Here is a 15827-nt window from a genome sequence, read left to right as displayed (position 1 = left end):
GTATCAGAGTGCCTGCTGTCAGGACAGGCTACTCTGCTTCTAACCCAGCTGCGTGCTACTGTGCACCCTGGGAGGCAGTGGTGCTGGCTTAAGTGCTTGTGTCCCTGCCACCCACGTGTAAGACCTGGGTTCCTGCTTCAGCCTGACCTAGCCCTGACTGGTGTGGGCATCCGGGGTGTGAACCAGGGGACAGAAGCTCTGTCTCAGGGTCGGCGCTGTGGCATAGCAGGTAAAGCTGCTGCCTGCAGTGCTGGTAAACCATACAGGCACTGTTTCTAGTCCTGGCTGCTCCTCTTTTTTTTTTTTTTTTCAGATAGAGTTAGACAGAGAGAGAGACAGAGAGAAAGGTCTTCCCTCCATTGATCTACCGCCCAAATGGTTGCTATGGCTAAAGCTATGCTGATTCAAAGCCAGGAGCCAGATGCTTCTTCCTGGTCTCCCACGCAGGCGCGGGTGCCCAAGCACCTGCACCATCCTCCACTGCCTTCCCAGAGAGCTGGACTGGAAGAGGAGCAGCCGAGACTAGAACCCGGTGCCCATATGGCATATCAGCGCCACAGGTGAAGGATTAGCCAAGTGAGCCACAGCGTGGGCCCCCTGCTCCACTTCTAATCCAGCTCTCTGCTATGGCCTGGAAAAGCAGTGCAAAATGTCCCAAGCCCTTGGGCCCCTGCACCCACATAGGAAGATCTGGAAGAAGCTCCTGGCTCCTGGCTTCAGATCAGTGCAGCTCCAGCTATTGTGGCTATCTGGGGAGTGAACCAGTGGATGGAAGACCTCTCTCTGTCTCTCTACATCTGCCTCTCTGTAACTCTGCCTTTCAAATAAATAAATAAATCTTAAAAAAAAAAAAAGCTCTGTCTCTCTCTGCTCCCCAAATAAAGAAATTGAAAAGACAACCCACAGAATGGGAGTTTTTGCCAATCATACATTCATTAAGAGTCTAACATCAGAATAAAGAACTCTCACAGCTCAACAACAAAAACAATCCAATTTTAAAAACAAGCAGAGAATTTGCATAGATGTTTCTCCAAAGAAGACACACAAAAGGCCAATCAACATTTGAAAAGATGCTCAACACCATTAGCTATCAGGGAAATGAAAACCAAATCATAACAAAATACAACTTCACACCCATTAAGAGGCTACATAGCTGGTGGAAATGTAAACGGTTGAATTCACATTGAACACATTCTGGAAGGACCTCACTGGATTACAAATCGAGTTAGCATAGGATGCAGCAATTTGTTCCTATGTAGACATCCAAGAGAACTGAAAAACTTATGTCCAGGCAAGAACTTGCACCATCGTTCGTAGCATGATTGTCCATCAGCTGATGTGAGGACAAATAAAATGTGTTACAGACCCACACAATGGACTATTATTCAGTATAAAAAGGGAGGAGGGACTGCTATATGCAACAACATGGCTAACACTAGTAAACATTACCCTACATAAAAGAAACCAGATGCAAAGACCACATTTTCTAATTCCATTTATATGAAATGTACATAACAGGAAATCGATAAAGTAACAGGTACAGGGGCTGAGGGGAGGGTGCATGAGGAATGTGAGAGAGCTGGTGCGTACAGATTTTCTTTTTTAAGAAATAACATTTTGAAATTGATACTCTGAATAACTGAAATATCACGGAATGATATAATTAAAAACAGTGAATTACGTAATAACACTCATAGTTCAGTAAACCTATTTTAAAAAATAGGGAGAAACATTACAATTTCTTAATGAATAGCAGTGAGTGGATACATTGGAGTGAAACAGAACAACATTTCAAATATCAAATATGTTTTCTGGGGGCAGGTGCTCTGCATTGTGGTTAAGACACTTCTTGGGGTGTCTGCACCCTGTTTCAGGGTACATGGGTTCAGTCACAGCTCCACTCCTGATTCCAGCTCCCAGCAAAGGCAGGTCCTGGGAGGCAGCAGTGGTGGCTCAAGTACGTGGGTCCCTGTCCCACGCATCAGAGTCCTGGACTGGGCTCCTTGCTCTCAAATTCAGCCAGGCTCAACCTTTGCCTTGCAGGCATTTGAGGAGTGAACCAGCAGATGGGAGGTCATGCTGTCTCTCAAATAAATACACGTCTTTTAAAAGAAAAAATAAACTGCAAAGCATTTTGGGGAAAAAATGAGAGAGGAGAGGGGAGAGGGGAGGGGGAGAGAGAGAGGAAGGGGGGGGAAGGGGGAAGGGAGAAGGGAGAAGGGAGAAGGGAGAAGGGAGAAGGGGGGGAGGGGGGAGGGAGGGAGGGAGGGAGAGAGGGAGAGAGGGAGGGAGAGAGGGAGGGAGGGAGGGAGGGAGAGACAGAGATTTTCTATTCTCTGATTCACTCCCCCAAATAACTACAACAGCCAACTCAGGGTCATGTTGAAGCCAGGAGCCAGGAACTCTATCCTGGTATCCCATGTGAGGGGCAGGAGCCCAAGTACTTGGGCCATCTTCCACTGCCTTCCAAGGCACATTAGCAGGGAGCTAGATCAAAAGTGGAGCAGATGGGGCTCAAACTGGGACACCAGTGTTGCAAGTGGCAGCTTAACCCACTGCACCACAACACTTGGTCCCACCACTTTGCTTCTGAATGCGGTTCATCTGTCTTTCAGCTTTCATGCCTCATGGGCCCTTATGGAGGGAAATGTACCACACCAGCCCCTCCCTCAGAGAACAAGCTTTTTATTTTGTTGATCTTCTCTCTTATTTCTCTGTTGTCTATGTCATTATTTTTTATTTTACCTTTATAATCATCCATACGTTTAGGCTACTGTGTTGTTTCCTTGTTTTCTGTATTCAACACTGTATTTTCAATATTCTGTTCTTAATCAATATACTTAGAACCATTAATTTCTCTTTTTCTAAGAAAAGATTTATTTGAAAGAGTTACAGAGTGGAGGGAAAGAGAGAGATAGACAGACCTTTTATACTCTGGTTCATTCCCAAAGTGGCCATGATGGCCAGAGCTGGGCCAGACCAAAGCCAGGAGGTTCTTCCAGGTCTCCCACATGGGTGCAGGGGTTGAACCACTTGGGCCATTTTCTGGTGCTTTCCCAGGTGCACTAGCAGGAAGCCGGACCAGAAGTAGAGCAGCTGGGACTTGAACCAATGCCCATATGGGATTCTGGCAGATTAACCTGCTATGCCACGGCACTGGCGCCATAATAACCTTTAAGTACTAGTCATAACCAGCCACATGCCTCTTTAATTTTTTTTTCAGCTTTACTCCATTACTCCTGTTTTCCTTTCTTTTGCTCTGGTTAAACTCGTCAATCTTTATCCAAACTATACGGGCACTACCTGCCTCCATAGCTCTATCTCCCACGTCTGATGCCTCCTTGTTTGTCTTGGTCTTGTGTATGGAGCAAGATCTGGAGTCGGGCCATCTCCCACCTGGGGCATAACTGACCTTCCAGCCTTTATCAGGAGCGACCTGGGATTGTCTGTTCACTGTTTTCAGTGAGACTACAAGACCCTGGAAGGCAGGATTCCCATCTGATTCTCCTGGGTCGTGCATGGTAACCTGTGCAAAGGAAGGGATGAGTGGGTGTTGGCAGGTGACTCAGCCATGTTTACCTTGAGCATCTCCAGATCTGGCCTCTCCATACTGACCACCTCGGCCAGCAGCTGGGCCTCGAGGCCGTCCTCTGTGACTGTGAAGTTGAGGAGGGTTGTCTGAGCTTGCAGTTCTGGCTTGTAGTGAGGATTCGCCAGTTTTGTGTGAAGGATGAGGCGGAAGTTCTTGTTGAACTCACACTCTTTATCTCCAATCTTGATGCACCTGCAGCAGGTGTAACACAGTCATTCAGGAGAGGCCCAGGAGCCACAACCCACATGAAGGGGGCCTTCCATTCCTCTCTCTGCCAAAGCGCCCAGGCCAGGGGCCAGAGGAGTCAGGATTTTCCAACTACTCTGTTTCCTAAAACACTGGAGGAACAAGAACTAAAATCCCCTATAGCTCTGCATGATTAAGTTTCCTCACATGTAGAATAGTGACAGTGGCAGCACTCATAGCACCACTGCAGCACGAAATCTTTGCTGAGGCTAGAGTTGGTCTTCTGTATATTAAGTTAATTTAAAATGAATCTTAACGAGGCCGGCGCCGCGGCTCACTAGGCTAATCCTCCGCCTAGCGGCGCCGGCACCCCAGGTTCTAGTCCCAGTCAGGGCGCCGGATTCTGTCCCGGTTGCCCCTCTTCCAGGCCAGCTCTCTGCTGTGGCCAGGGAGTGCAGTGGAGGATGGCCCAGGTGCTTGGGCCCTGCACCCCATGGGAGACCAGGAAAAGCACCTGGCTCCTGGCTCCTGCCATCGTATCAGTGCGGTGCGCCGGCCGCGGCAGCCATTGGAGGGTGAACCAACGGCAAAGGAAGACCTTTCTCTCTGTTTCTCTCTCTCACTGTCCACTCTGCCTGTCAAAAAAAAAAATGAATCTTAACGAAGAATAAGATGGGAGAGGGGAGTAGGAGGTGGGACAGGAGTGGGGGTGTTGGTGGGAGGGCAGGTATGGGGGGGAAGGACCATTATATTCCTAAAGCTGTACCTATGAAATTTGTATTCATTAAATAAAAATAACAATCACATACAGGACCTATAGCAACAAATTAGCTTTATTATCATGCTTTCTGTGACTAAGCTTATATTAAATATCACTATTCTTTCAGGATAAAATAAAACATGTTTATGAATATCTGTACATATATGTACATATAATATATATAATTCAGATATACTAAGGAACATATTAAAGTATTGTAGATGTTTTTATGAAACACTCCTTATCATACTGATGTTTTATTGAATTACTTGTGATTTTATGAATCAAGCTGCAACCAAACACTCATTTACTCAAAAAGTAGTTACTGAACACCCATGCCATGCCATGCTGGCACCAAGTCTCCTAGGCACTGGGCATGCAACAGTCCACAACACAAGCATGGACTCTCCCACAATAAGTATCATGGGTATAAAACTTTACATTCTGACTCCTGCATTCTTGCACTTATTTCATGGAGTATCTACAATGGGCCAGGCATCTTACCACCAAAGACCTGCTCCACTAAAAGCTGGGCAAAGGATACAAAGAGACATTTCTCCAGAGATGATACACGAGCGGCCAGTGAGCACACGGAGAGAGGCTCAACATCATTAGTCACAGACCAAAGCAAACCAAAGCCTGAGCGAGGCCGCACCCCATGCCCACTAGGATGGCTATGATGAAAAACACACAGGGTAACAAGTGTTGGGGAGGATGAGGAGAAACTGGAACTAAATCCTCATCTCTAGCTGTTGGGAATGTAAAATGGCATGGCCAGTTTGAAAGACAGTGCCCGGGGTGGGTTCCTCAAAACATCCCAGCAATTCTATTCTTGGGGCCCCTACCCCAAATAATAGAAAACACAGGTGCGTACAAAATTTGTATGCAAATGTTCACAGTAGCATTATATACAACAGGTAAAAGGTAGAAAAACCCCAAATGCGTATCCACTTATGAATGGCTAAAGACAATATGTTTTATGCAAACAAGAGACTATTACGAGGCCATGTAAAGGCCAGCTAGACATGCTGCACAGATGGTGTGGTGTGGATGAACCTGGAAAACGTGATGGCTAGTGAAACACGCCAGTCACAAAAGACCACGCAATGTACAACTTGATTTACAGGACTGTCCTGATCAGGCAAACCAAGAGACAGAGACAGAGAGAGAGAGAGAGAATGCACGCAAGAGAGCGCGAACAGGTTAGTGGGTGCCCAGGAGATTAACCACGGTGATGTCTGCTGGATGCTGGGATGAATTACAAGCCAATGAATTGTGTACTTTAAATGGGTGAATGGTATGGCGGATGACTGTATTTCAACACAGGTGTTGCAAAAAGTAGAACAATGATCTATACAGAGGTCCCATCACCAGCAGTGGGGTTTTCATCAACCTTTAAGGGAACTCGCCATATTAAACTGTAGTTTTTTTCGAAGATCCATGCTTATCTTTTGAACCCAATGAGGTGTGCCATAAGGATGATCTTATTTGAAAATGAAACCTTTTTGAGATAACATGTTTCTTTTTGACTGACATACACAATCCTATCTACAGTGGAGGGTACCACCAACCTTCTATTACTTGGGCTTTTCGTCCCAGCACTGACCTCACAAGGAGCTTCCAGAAAGTCTATGCTAGTGGTATTCACTATCTTATTCTTAGCCCAACCTCAAGATGTGCATAACTGCTCTTTAAATTCAATTTCCAGAGTGACAGTTTTATCTAATCACTGCCTGGTGTTCTCACATCTGAAATGCTAGCCCAGGTGCTCAATTTGCATTATAACAACAACAACATAATTTAAAATGATGTCTGTGTTCACCGGAGACTCTCCCACTGATGCTCTGTCTTGGATGGCTTTGCTTCCTCCCCAGTGGAGAGTCTAAGAGAAAGGCCAAGGCATCGCAACCTGCCAGGATTTCAGGGTACATGAATTTTCCCTCTGTTGCTTACTAATTTTCAGAGTTTCAATTTGTCCTTCTTAACTTTCTGCTTACCCACTGAAAATATTCCCAAGTGAAAAGGGAATGCACACATTTTTAAGCTGCAAAAGTTTACATTGAAATGAAGCACACAGAATGAACCAAGCCTAGAATTTTGCGGATCATCGTCCTCTGGGGACAGATCACAGTGGCAGGAAGTACAGCAGGCAAATTATCCTTGCAATGTGTATGCTATATGTGTTCTCACACATGCATGAGCCCAAAACCAGCCACCAGTAAGATCACTAATATATTTGTGACAGTTGTAGGTTGAACAAATCCAACCCTCTATAGCCCACGTTGAAGCTAGGTTGTACAGAAGGGGCAGGAGAGGAAGCGATTCAGGCTTCGGGGCAATCATGTATCTCTTCACATACATGGTTGCTTGAATACCCTTCTCAGGCTCACAGATGTACACAGCCAGGATGCTGTTTGCCTACTGCCACTCTAGAGCAGGGGTGGGACCATCTGGCCCGCAGGCCATAGAAAACCCATGAAATCGGGACCAGTGCCGGCATCCCATATGGGCGCCAGTTTGTATCCTGGCTGCTCCACTTTTGATCCAGCTCCCTGCTAATACACTGGGGAAAGCAGCAGAAGATGGGCCCAAGTGCTTGGGCCCCTGAACCCACATGGGAGACCTGAACGAACCTCTTGGCTTCGGCCTGGTGCAGCCCTGGCCATGGTGGCCATCTGGGGAGTAAACCAGCAGATAGAAGATTGATCTCTCTCTCTTTCTTGCCTGTCCTCTGCCTTTCAAATAAATAAGCAAATCTTTAAAAAAAAAAAAAAAAAAAAAAAAAGACTCACGAAATCACTTGGTGTGGCCCTGGCCAAGGCAACTGTGAGCAGGACTGGAAATTCAATACATCTTCAGTAGGCTCAGTTTCAAGCAGATAATTTTGGGTGGCCAGTGAACAATGTTAGAAACATCAGATGGTACTAGGGGGAACACAGCTTGCCCACCCCTGCTGGAACACCACAACCGTCTCTGGTGTCAGCGAAATCTCCTGAGGGGCCTGTAGCATAGCGGGTGAAGCCGCCACCTGCAGTGCTGGCATCCCATAATGGTCGCCGGTTCGACCTGGCTGCTCCACTTCCTGTCCAGCTCTCTGCTATGGCCTGGGAAAGCAGTAGAAGATGGCCCAAGTCCTTGGGCCCCTGCACCCATGTGGGAGACCCAGAACAAGCTCCAAGATCCTGGCTCCTGGCTTTGGACTGGTGCAACTCCGGGCATTGCAGCCACCTGGGGGGTAACCAGCGGATGGAAGACCTCCCTCCCTCCCTCTTTTTTTCTCTCTCTCTTTGCCTCTCCTTCTCTCTGTGTATAACTCTTTCAAATAAATAAATGAATCTTTAAAAAACAATAAAGAAATCTCCTCTGAAAGCATTCGTGGCAGCTATTCCCAGGCAGCTCCAACACAACACCGCGCTCTGCTCCCCAAGCGTTCCAGACCCTAAGTCTGAGCCTGGCCAACACGGGCAGGGGCTTCTGACGCTGTCACTGCCGGGTGCGGGTGCCAGAAACTTTGGCATTCTCACCAAACACTTGTGTGAAAGCAAAGCTTCGGAAGATGCCTCGTGGGCGCCCTGGCTGTGTCTTTGCTCTGAAGGAGCAGAGGGATGGGGAGAGGAGGAGGTCTGTCTGTGAGACTGGGTTTTACCTCCTGCTCTGAACCACGATTTGATGGCTTTGGAGTTCCTGGGGACAGTAAATTACCCTCAATTGGGGGCGTTTATGATCTATGAAAGGCAAAAACTGCATAATGACTCAGTGGCTTTTATCACTGCTGCTAGGTTAATTTTTGGTTAATCTCCTATCTGGGAAAATTAAACAGACTGCTAATGCTCTCTCCGGATGTGAAGAATCCAAAAAACAAGGCGTTAAGCAGAGGGGTGGGGGAAAGCAAACGGAATCACTTTGCTGTTTCGGTGAAAGACACAGAATCTGGCAGCCGTGACTTCTCCAACAGTGAAGGTAGCTGCGAACATTGCAGCTTACACGCTAGCAAGAGCGACTGGGGGGGGATGCAGGGGTGGGGGGCATTTGGGGAGCAGCATGTGACCGGGGAGTGCGGCTACTTTCCAAAAGCAGAGGCTCTTAGTCCCTTTTCCAGCCCTCTGCCCCCCAGGAACAGGCCCCACTGGCCCCTGCCACAGCATCACTGAGCACCTTCCAATCTGGGGTGGAGACACTTCCAGTGGTTTCTACAAGGAAGGAAGGAAGAGAGGACGGGGAGGGGAGGGAAGCGGTCCCCTCCCCTGTCTTCTCACTGGTTGGGAGGCGGGAGATTGATCAATTATGCAATCAAGGAAGAAACATCAAATTATTTTTCCCAGTACAGACGGCATGGCTGAGGAGCGAGGGAAAAGATTCCTGTTTTCCTGCCCCAGAGTCGTGATTTTAGAGTGAGCCAGGCCCCTCGAGACCTTCAAGCAGATTTCCCTTTTACGGACCCAGAGTTTATGACTTGTCCAAGGTCACGGCGCTGTGTGGCAGAGCTGCGACTAGACCCTGGGTCTCAAGGCTCCCAGTATGAAGTTCATCGCCCTGTATCACACCGCAGGTTAATGCGCTCTGACACTGACAGCTCATAACACCAGTTTCTGTCAACCTGTGTGACCGGAGGCTATCCCTGCCTCAGTACCAGTTCATGGGCACCAGAGAGAGAAGAGACGTGGCTCAGCGCTCGCGCTCCATTGACCTTCGCTGAGAAACTCTGCCCTTGTTTTTAAAGGAGAGGAGCATGGACTGTTGACGTGCCCAACCCCCACCTCTACTGTCCACAATTTCTGGTCAACAGATTCATAAAACACGTTCCTTCATTCACAAATTTTTACACATAAATTGCTCAATGTATGCAAAAGTTCTATCTTCTGTCTTGGAGGAAAACATAGTATTCTAAGTGTGTCAAAACACTCACTAGTTAGAATGAACTATTTTGTCCTAACGACGACCAGCTGTGAGTATATACTAACTGTAACTTCAGCTTTCATGGCTTAGGTTGGGATAATGAACACTAGGCACACTGGGAATATTAAAATTCTTTTGTTTTCTTCAAAACCTGGTCCTCTCAGTGTCCTGAGATAAAAAAGATATTTAATTTCTTGAAGTGAGTGAAGGTCAACACTATAGTGGACAGATGTACAAATTATGTGAGAAATCCGTGGAAAGGATTCGTTGGACACAGCTCATCCGTGCCAGCCGCATCCTCAGGTTTGGTCCCCGTCATCTGAGTTCCCTGCAGACCTGAATTGCGGTGACTTGGGATAGGCTGCCTGGTCTCAACAGAACCTCAGCGAGGCTCTGAAGTCGGCGATCGTAGTCTGAAATTCCCAGTTGGCAAACGTCTGGAAACTCACAACTCTCCAGTTTCATTGGAATGGCTCTCCAACTGAAAACACAGCGAGTCTTAGAGAAACAGAAATGAACACCTCTAGTGACCAGATCCGCTGGGTATGGGGACACACGCGTGGTTTTACTGCCACATCAAACCCAACATGGCAAACAACACACTCAACACAGAAACAAATTTGACTACAGCCCGACAACAGCGTCTTTGCTAGGAATGGCTACAGACAGTCCCTACTGAAAAGATTTGCAAATCCTGGGGTTTGGAGAGAAGTCTCGGCAGACACAGGACCATTACACTGAAGGATCTCAGTCTACAATGGATGGTTCAGAGAAACTGGAGGAATTCCACTCTCATGGCCTCATCAGAGCCATTGTGTCGAGGTAAAGAGATTGCAGGTGGATTTTAAGGTAAGTCCGTAATACGGGCCCTTGAGCTGTGTGGGGGAGAACACACACTTAGGAGAAGAAATGAACTTTTCAATGGCCATCAAAAACCTTACTGCATTTCCTGCTGTTTCAAATTAAACGCTACCGGGTTAGGCTTGTGAGTTCCAACAGCTAAGCCTGAGAACGTGACAGCCAAGATCAGGTGTAGCCCGGGCAAGAGCGGACTTGTTACTTAGCAACCCCAGCGGGAAGGGCTGCCCGAGTTGGGCAAACCCTTTTCCAGAAGAAAGGTTGTGGCTGAAAGCCGCACAGCTGGCACGAGGTTCAAGGAGGGGCAGGCGAGTCACTCCTGAATGGAAGTGAGTTAACTGTCTCCCCGCTCCACACCGTTAATGTAACCAACATGTCCTTCTCGGATAAAAGCAAACTTCAGTCCGAATTAAAAGAACAAAAAAACGATTGATGTTTCCAGAGTCCAGGTAACATTGCACGGAGGGGGAAAAAAAAAGCTAACATACTATCAGAGCACTTTATTTCCCTTTGGATATCACACAGAAATTTCATTCATCCTTACTGAAATACTGTAACGTGGTAACAAAAATAAGGGCATCTGGGTTCCGTGAATGTTGATTTGCTTTTTAAAACTTTTTTTTTTTTTTTAGAAACCTATTTATTTATTTTTTTGCCTTGGGAAGAAAACAATTTAGTGATGAGCACCTGTGACCCTGGCTGGGGTTTATTTTCAACTCAAGTCAAACAACTGTGCACAGCGACCATCAGCATGAGCATGCCCTAGCGACAGACCCTGGAATGCCACACTATTTTTCAAAGAAAAAAAAAAAAAACACAACACAGCACCTGGGCGGGGGCGGGGAGCAACTAAACTTTAGTTAGAATTTAGGAGAGACTAGAATGCCAAATTCTGGTATACCAGGGCATGCATGAACTTGAAAATCAAATGATTTTTACCTACCAGTGGCACACTAAGAGAACTACGCATCTCTGGCGTTTATATAAAATCCTTAATGTTCTGTCTCAAGACAATGCATTCTACACTAATGTGGGATTTAACTGAATATAGTTCTAAGTTAAGTCCTACCCCAAAACCTCTTTAAAGAGGTCTATGATCAACTAGAATATAATTACAGGGCTAGCCTATCAACTTCAAGAGCTGCAATACAATGAGATACAAAACCAGAAACTCACTAACTGCAAGCAATTCTAGTTAATCTCAGTACAAAACCCAGGAAACAGTGTCATAAATGTAAACCATGGGCTTCCTTTTACTGCGCTATTTCTGTGAACGTGAAAATTTATATAATTAATATTTCTATCAGTCAATTTTAAGTGGTTTTCTAAGGGCATGCTATTTCAAAGATTCTCATTAAAAGAGTAGTTAAAGAATGATGGGTAAAATATCTTTTTAGGGGGAGGCAGGCATTAGGCTTAGTTACTGGGGCACCACTTGCAATGCCCACGTGCCATACTGGAGTGCTGGGTGTGAGTTCTGGCTCTGTTCCCAACTCCAGCTTCCTGCTAATGGGTACCCTGGGAGGAAGCAAGTGATGGCGCAAGCGCTGGGTCCTTGCTGCCACCTACATGGAAGTCCAGGATTGAGCTGCGGGCTCCTGGCTTCCTCCAGGCCAATCCCCAGCCGTTGAAGCCATTTGCAGTGGATTGAAGCCCTTGCCCTTGTGCGCGCGCATTCGCGTGCTCTCTCTCTCTCTCTCTCTCTCATCTGTCTCTCTGCTTTCCAAATAAATTTTTGAACTTACTTTTAAACACCTTTAAAAATATTTATATGATTATAAACAAGCTAAAATGCATCCTGAGGTATGGTTGCTCCAGTTAAGATTTAAATAAAAAAAATTACTTCCATAGGAGCAGATATAATGGCATAGAAGCAGCCTGGGATGCCAACATCCTATATCGGAGTGCCTGGGTTCAAGTCTCTGCTCTGCTTCTGATCCAAGCTGCTATTCATGCGCACCCTGGGAGGTGGCGAGTAATGGCTCAAGTAGTTGGGTCCCTGTCACCCATGTGGAAACCCAGATGCAGTTGCAGGCTCCTCACTCGGGCCTGGCCAACATGAATATTTGGGGACTAACAAGTGGATGGAAGATCTGTTCCTCTTCCTGTCTCTGTGCCTGTCAAACAGAAATAAATAAATAAGCCCATCTTTAAAAATTACTTCAATAATATTTAGAGGGATTTGAAAGATTAAAGAGATATAATTTTATGAAGATGCTTCACAGATCAGCAACTTTCCTAATATGTAAGCCAGTAAATTTGCTTTGGCAAAAGTACATGTTGATAAATCTTCCCAGATATGTTGGCTGTCGATTGATATGATAAGATGTATTTTATTTAAAATTAGGATTGTCTTGAGCTTGGTGGGTTTAATTATTTGTAATTACCCAGCTCTTGTCAGCCTGTGGCCGTTCTATGACGTGGTATCCACTGTGTGGGTCAGGTTCAACTGTATATCTTCTCACACACAGATTTAATGTGCTATTGATGAAACCATTACTCGAACCAAATTAAAGTCTGGGCTGATGTATTGGTCCACAGGGAACTATCAGACATGAAAGAAGTAATTAGTATTCATTACTCCATACTCCACAACATGCCAATTATTAATGAACTTCAACTTTTGGAGTATGCTGTATCTATCAGAAGCATTTCTCAGACATTCATTATTTGAGAAAATACTAACACAGTTTTCAAGAAGGGCCCCAAAGCAAACAAGTAGAACAAACACACACACTGCGAATAGCTGAACACTTGCTGAGGGTTGTGTCTTTCTTGTAGAAGTTTGAAAGTGCCTTCCCACCTGTGTTTGAGGCATGTGATCAAGACACTGGGGTGGACGAACCAGGGTTACAATCCCTGTGGGATCTTCTCTTTTTTTCTCGCTTTCAATAGCAGCTTACCTTACAATGTAATAAAGAAGTGTTTCTAATCTCATAGGTAATCACATAGAGTAGCCCATAATTAAGAGGACAGAAAAATCAAGGCAAGTGCTCATTGTTGAAGATCAGAACAAGAAGATTCATCATAAAACTCTCACGCTTGTGGATCTGTTTGGCATGTGCTCAAGGTAAAGTCAACTATTTTCTATTACTGCCACAACAGTACAAATGAGTATCTCTATTACTAATCAATGCCATATCAATATTTCCCCATTGACTTCTTTCACTTTGCTTTCTCCAAATTTTCATTCTTTGCATTAAAGGAAGAAAATGATTCCTGTTTCTACCAATCTATTTTTTTTTTTTTTTGACAGGCAGAGTGGCCAGAGAGAGAGACAGAGAGAAAGGTCTTCCTTTTATTTATTTATTTATTTTTTTGACAGGCAGAGTGGACAGTGAGAGAGAGAGAGACAGAGAGAAAGGTCTTCCTTTGCCGTTGGTTCACCCTCCAATGGCCGCCGCAGCCGGTGCGCTGCGGCTGGCGCACGGCGCTGATCCGATGGCAGGAGCCAGGAGCCAGGTGCTTTTCCTGGTCTCCCATGGGGTGCAGGGCCCAAGCACTGGGGCCATCCTCCACTGCACTCCCGGGCCACAGCAGAGAGCTGGCCTGGAAGAGGGGCAACCGGGACAGAATCCGGCGCCCCGCCCGGGACTAGAACCTGGGGTGCCGGTGCCGCTAGGCGGAGGATTAGCCTAGTGAGCCGCGGCGCCGACCAAAGGTCTTCCTTTTTGCCGTTGGTTCACCCTCCAATGGCCACCATGGCTGGCGCGCTGCTGCCGGCGCATCGCGCTGATCCAAAGCCAGGAGCCAGGTGCTTCTCCTGGTCTCCCATGGGGTGCAGGGCCCCAAGTACTTGGGCCGTCCTCCACTGCACTCCCGGGCCACAGCAGACAGCTGGCCTGGAAGAGGGGCAACCGGGACAGAATCCGGCGCCCTGACCAGGACTAGAACCCGGTGTGCCGGCGCCGCTAGGCGGAGGATTAGCTTATTTTGCCACGGCGCCGGCCACCAATCTGTTTTTCAATATCCCCTGCAAGTTTTCATATGTATGAACATTTTAAAAAAGTTCCTCATTTTCTTTAAGCATTAAAAGGAGGAATAAAGTTCACTTTTTTTTAAGCTTTTATAAATAAGACTATTTTTATGACTTAGAGCCACCTGCAATGCCATCATCCCATATGGGTGCCGGTTTGAATCCTGGCTGCTCCACTTCCGATCCAGCTCTCTGCTATGGCCTGGGAAAGCAGTAGAAGATGGTCCAAGTCCTTGAGCCCCTGCACCCACGTGGGAGACCCAGAAGAAGCTCCTGGCTCTGGCTTCATATCAGCCATTGCACCAGCCATTGCAGTCATCTGGGGAGTGAAGCAGCAGATGGGAGACTTTTCTCTCTCTCTGCCTTTCAAATAAATTAATAAATCTTTTTTAAAAAAAAGACTCAAAATATCCACAATTTTTTTTCATTCAAAAATCAGAGTAGAAAAAGTGGGTGGGAATAGTCCTCCCAGGAAGAGGTAGGGGGCTGCTGGTACTGAACACAGGAATGTTCTGGATGACACAAGATTCCCCAGCTCGGTTCTCAGCAGAGTCCTCACCTCATGCACACTATGGGTGACTGTGCACATTTATAAACACTCTGGAAAACAGCTGGGCATTGTTTTCTAAATTTTACTGTGCAAACACACTGCAGCCTAACTACTCCAGTCCGGAGTACAAACTCTGAAGAGCCTCTGCTGTGTGTGTCTGTAGACATCCGTAGGAACTTTCAGTGCTAGTCATGGCAGCCAGCTACATGACAGCAGAATATCTGAAAGGAGCCTAAATATTCTCCAACAAGAATGTTAGATAAATTGAAGAACAGTCATATCATTGAATATTGTAGCAATAAAAATGAAATAGAGCTAAAAGCAATAATATACTCTTAGAAATATATTTAAACTCATGACTTTATAAACAAAAGATGACACTGAAGTTGTTTTTTAATTCTGAAAGATGACTAAAGAGGCAGACACACTCACACAACACAGCAACAGAGACAGAATAAGAGAGAACATGAGAGAGAGGAGGCAGATACAAAGCAAGCTCCCACCTGCTCTTCAAATGTGTAACTGGCCAGGGCTGGTCGAGGCTTAAGTTAGGAGCTGAGAATTCAATCCAGGTCTCCCTGTGGGTGGCGGGAACCCAATCACTGGAGCTACCAGTGCTCTCCCAAGGTGGGAGCATCAGCAGGAAGCTGGAGTCAGGAGCTGGAGTGGGATGGTGCACCCAGCTACTCCAGTGCACCCAGCTACTCCAGTGTGGGACACAGGTGTCTTTCCTGGCATCTTAACTTCTAGGCTCATTTTCCCCTGCCCCCCATGATGGCATTTTTATAAAGCCCCAAAACAAGTCAACCTGAATACTCTACTGCGGAGAAAGAATGATTTCAGATAAAGTAACGATGAAGTCATGAGCACAGTACAGACTACTGAGGAGCAAAAGCAAGACACACAAAGGGACTTGGAGGACATGGCTGGTCATCTGAGTGGCGGATACATATATGTCTAATTTCCTGTTGTGCTTTATAAATTGTCCTTTTGTGTTTTTTAGGTAATA

The 15827-nt window shown here is 46.2% G+C and overlaps 1 protein-coding gene across 3 annotated transcripts in view; it reads right to left on the bottom strand.

The window, feature by feature from the left end:
- The window catches only part of DNAH11 (dynein axonemal heavy chain 11), a 365338-nt gene that overhangs the window by 54367 nt on the left and 295144 nt on the right, over window positions 1-15827 (bottom strand). For all 3 annotated transcript variants that reach the window (XR_016222511.1, XM_089315357.1, XM_089315358.1), the window contains one exon: window positions 3580-3784. Coding sequence is in view for 2 of the 3 variants with exons in the window: in XM_089315357.1 (XP_089171483.1) it covers window positions 3580-3784 (205 nt within the window). In the remaining variant the exon portion in view is untranslated. The remainder of the gene's footprint in view (window positions 1-3579; window positions 3785-15827) is intronic.

The sequence above is a fragment of the Oryctolagus cuniculus genome, chromosome 16 (genome assembly GCF_051225735.1).
Source record: "Oryctolagus cuniculus isolate XC-2025 breed Fujian yellow rabbit chromosome 16, ASM5122573v1, whole genome shotgun sequence".
Taxonomy (NCBI): domain Eukaryota; kingdom Metazoa; phylum Chordata; class Mammalia; order Lagomorpha; family Leporidae; genus Oryctolagus; species Oryctolagus cuniculus.
The sequence above is the reverse complement of the archived record's forward strand: the minus strand, read 5'-3'. Positions and strand labels throughout refer to the sequence as shown.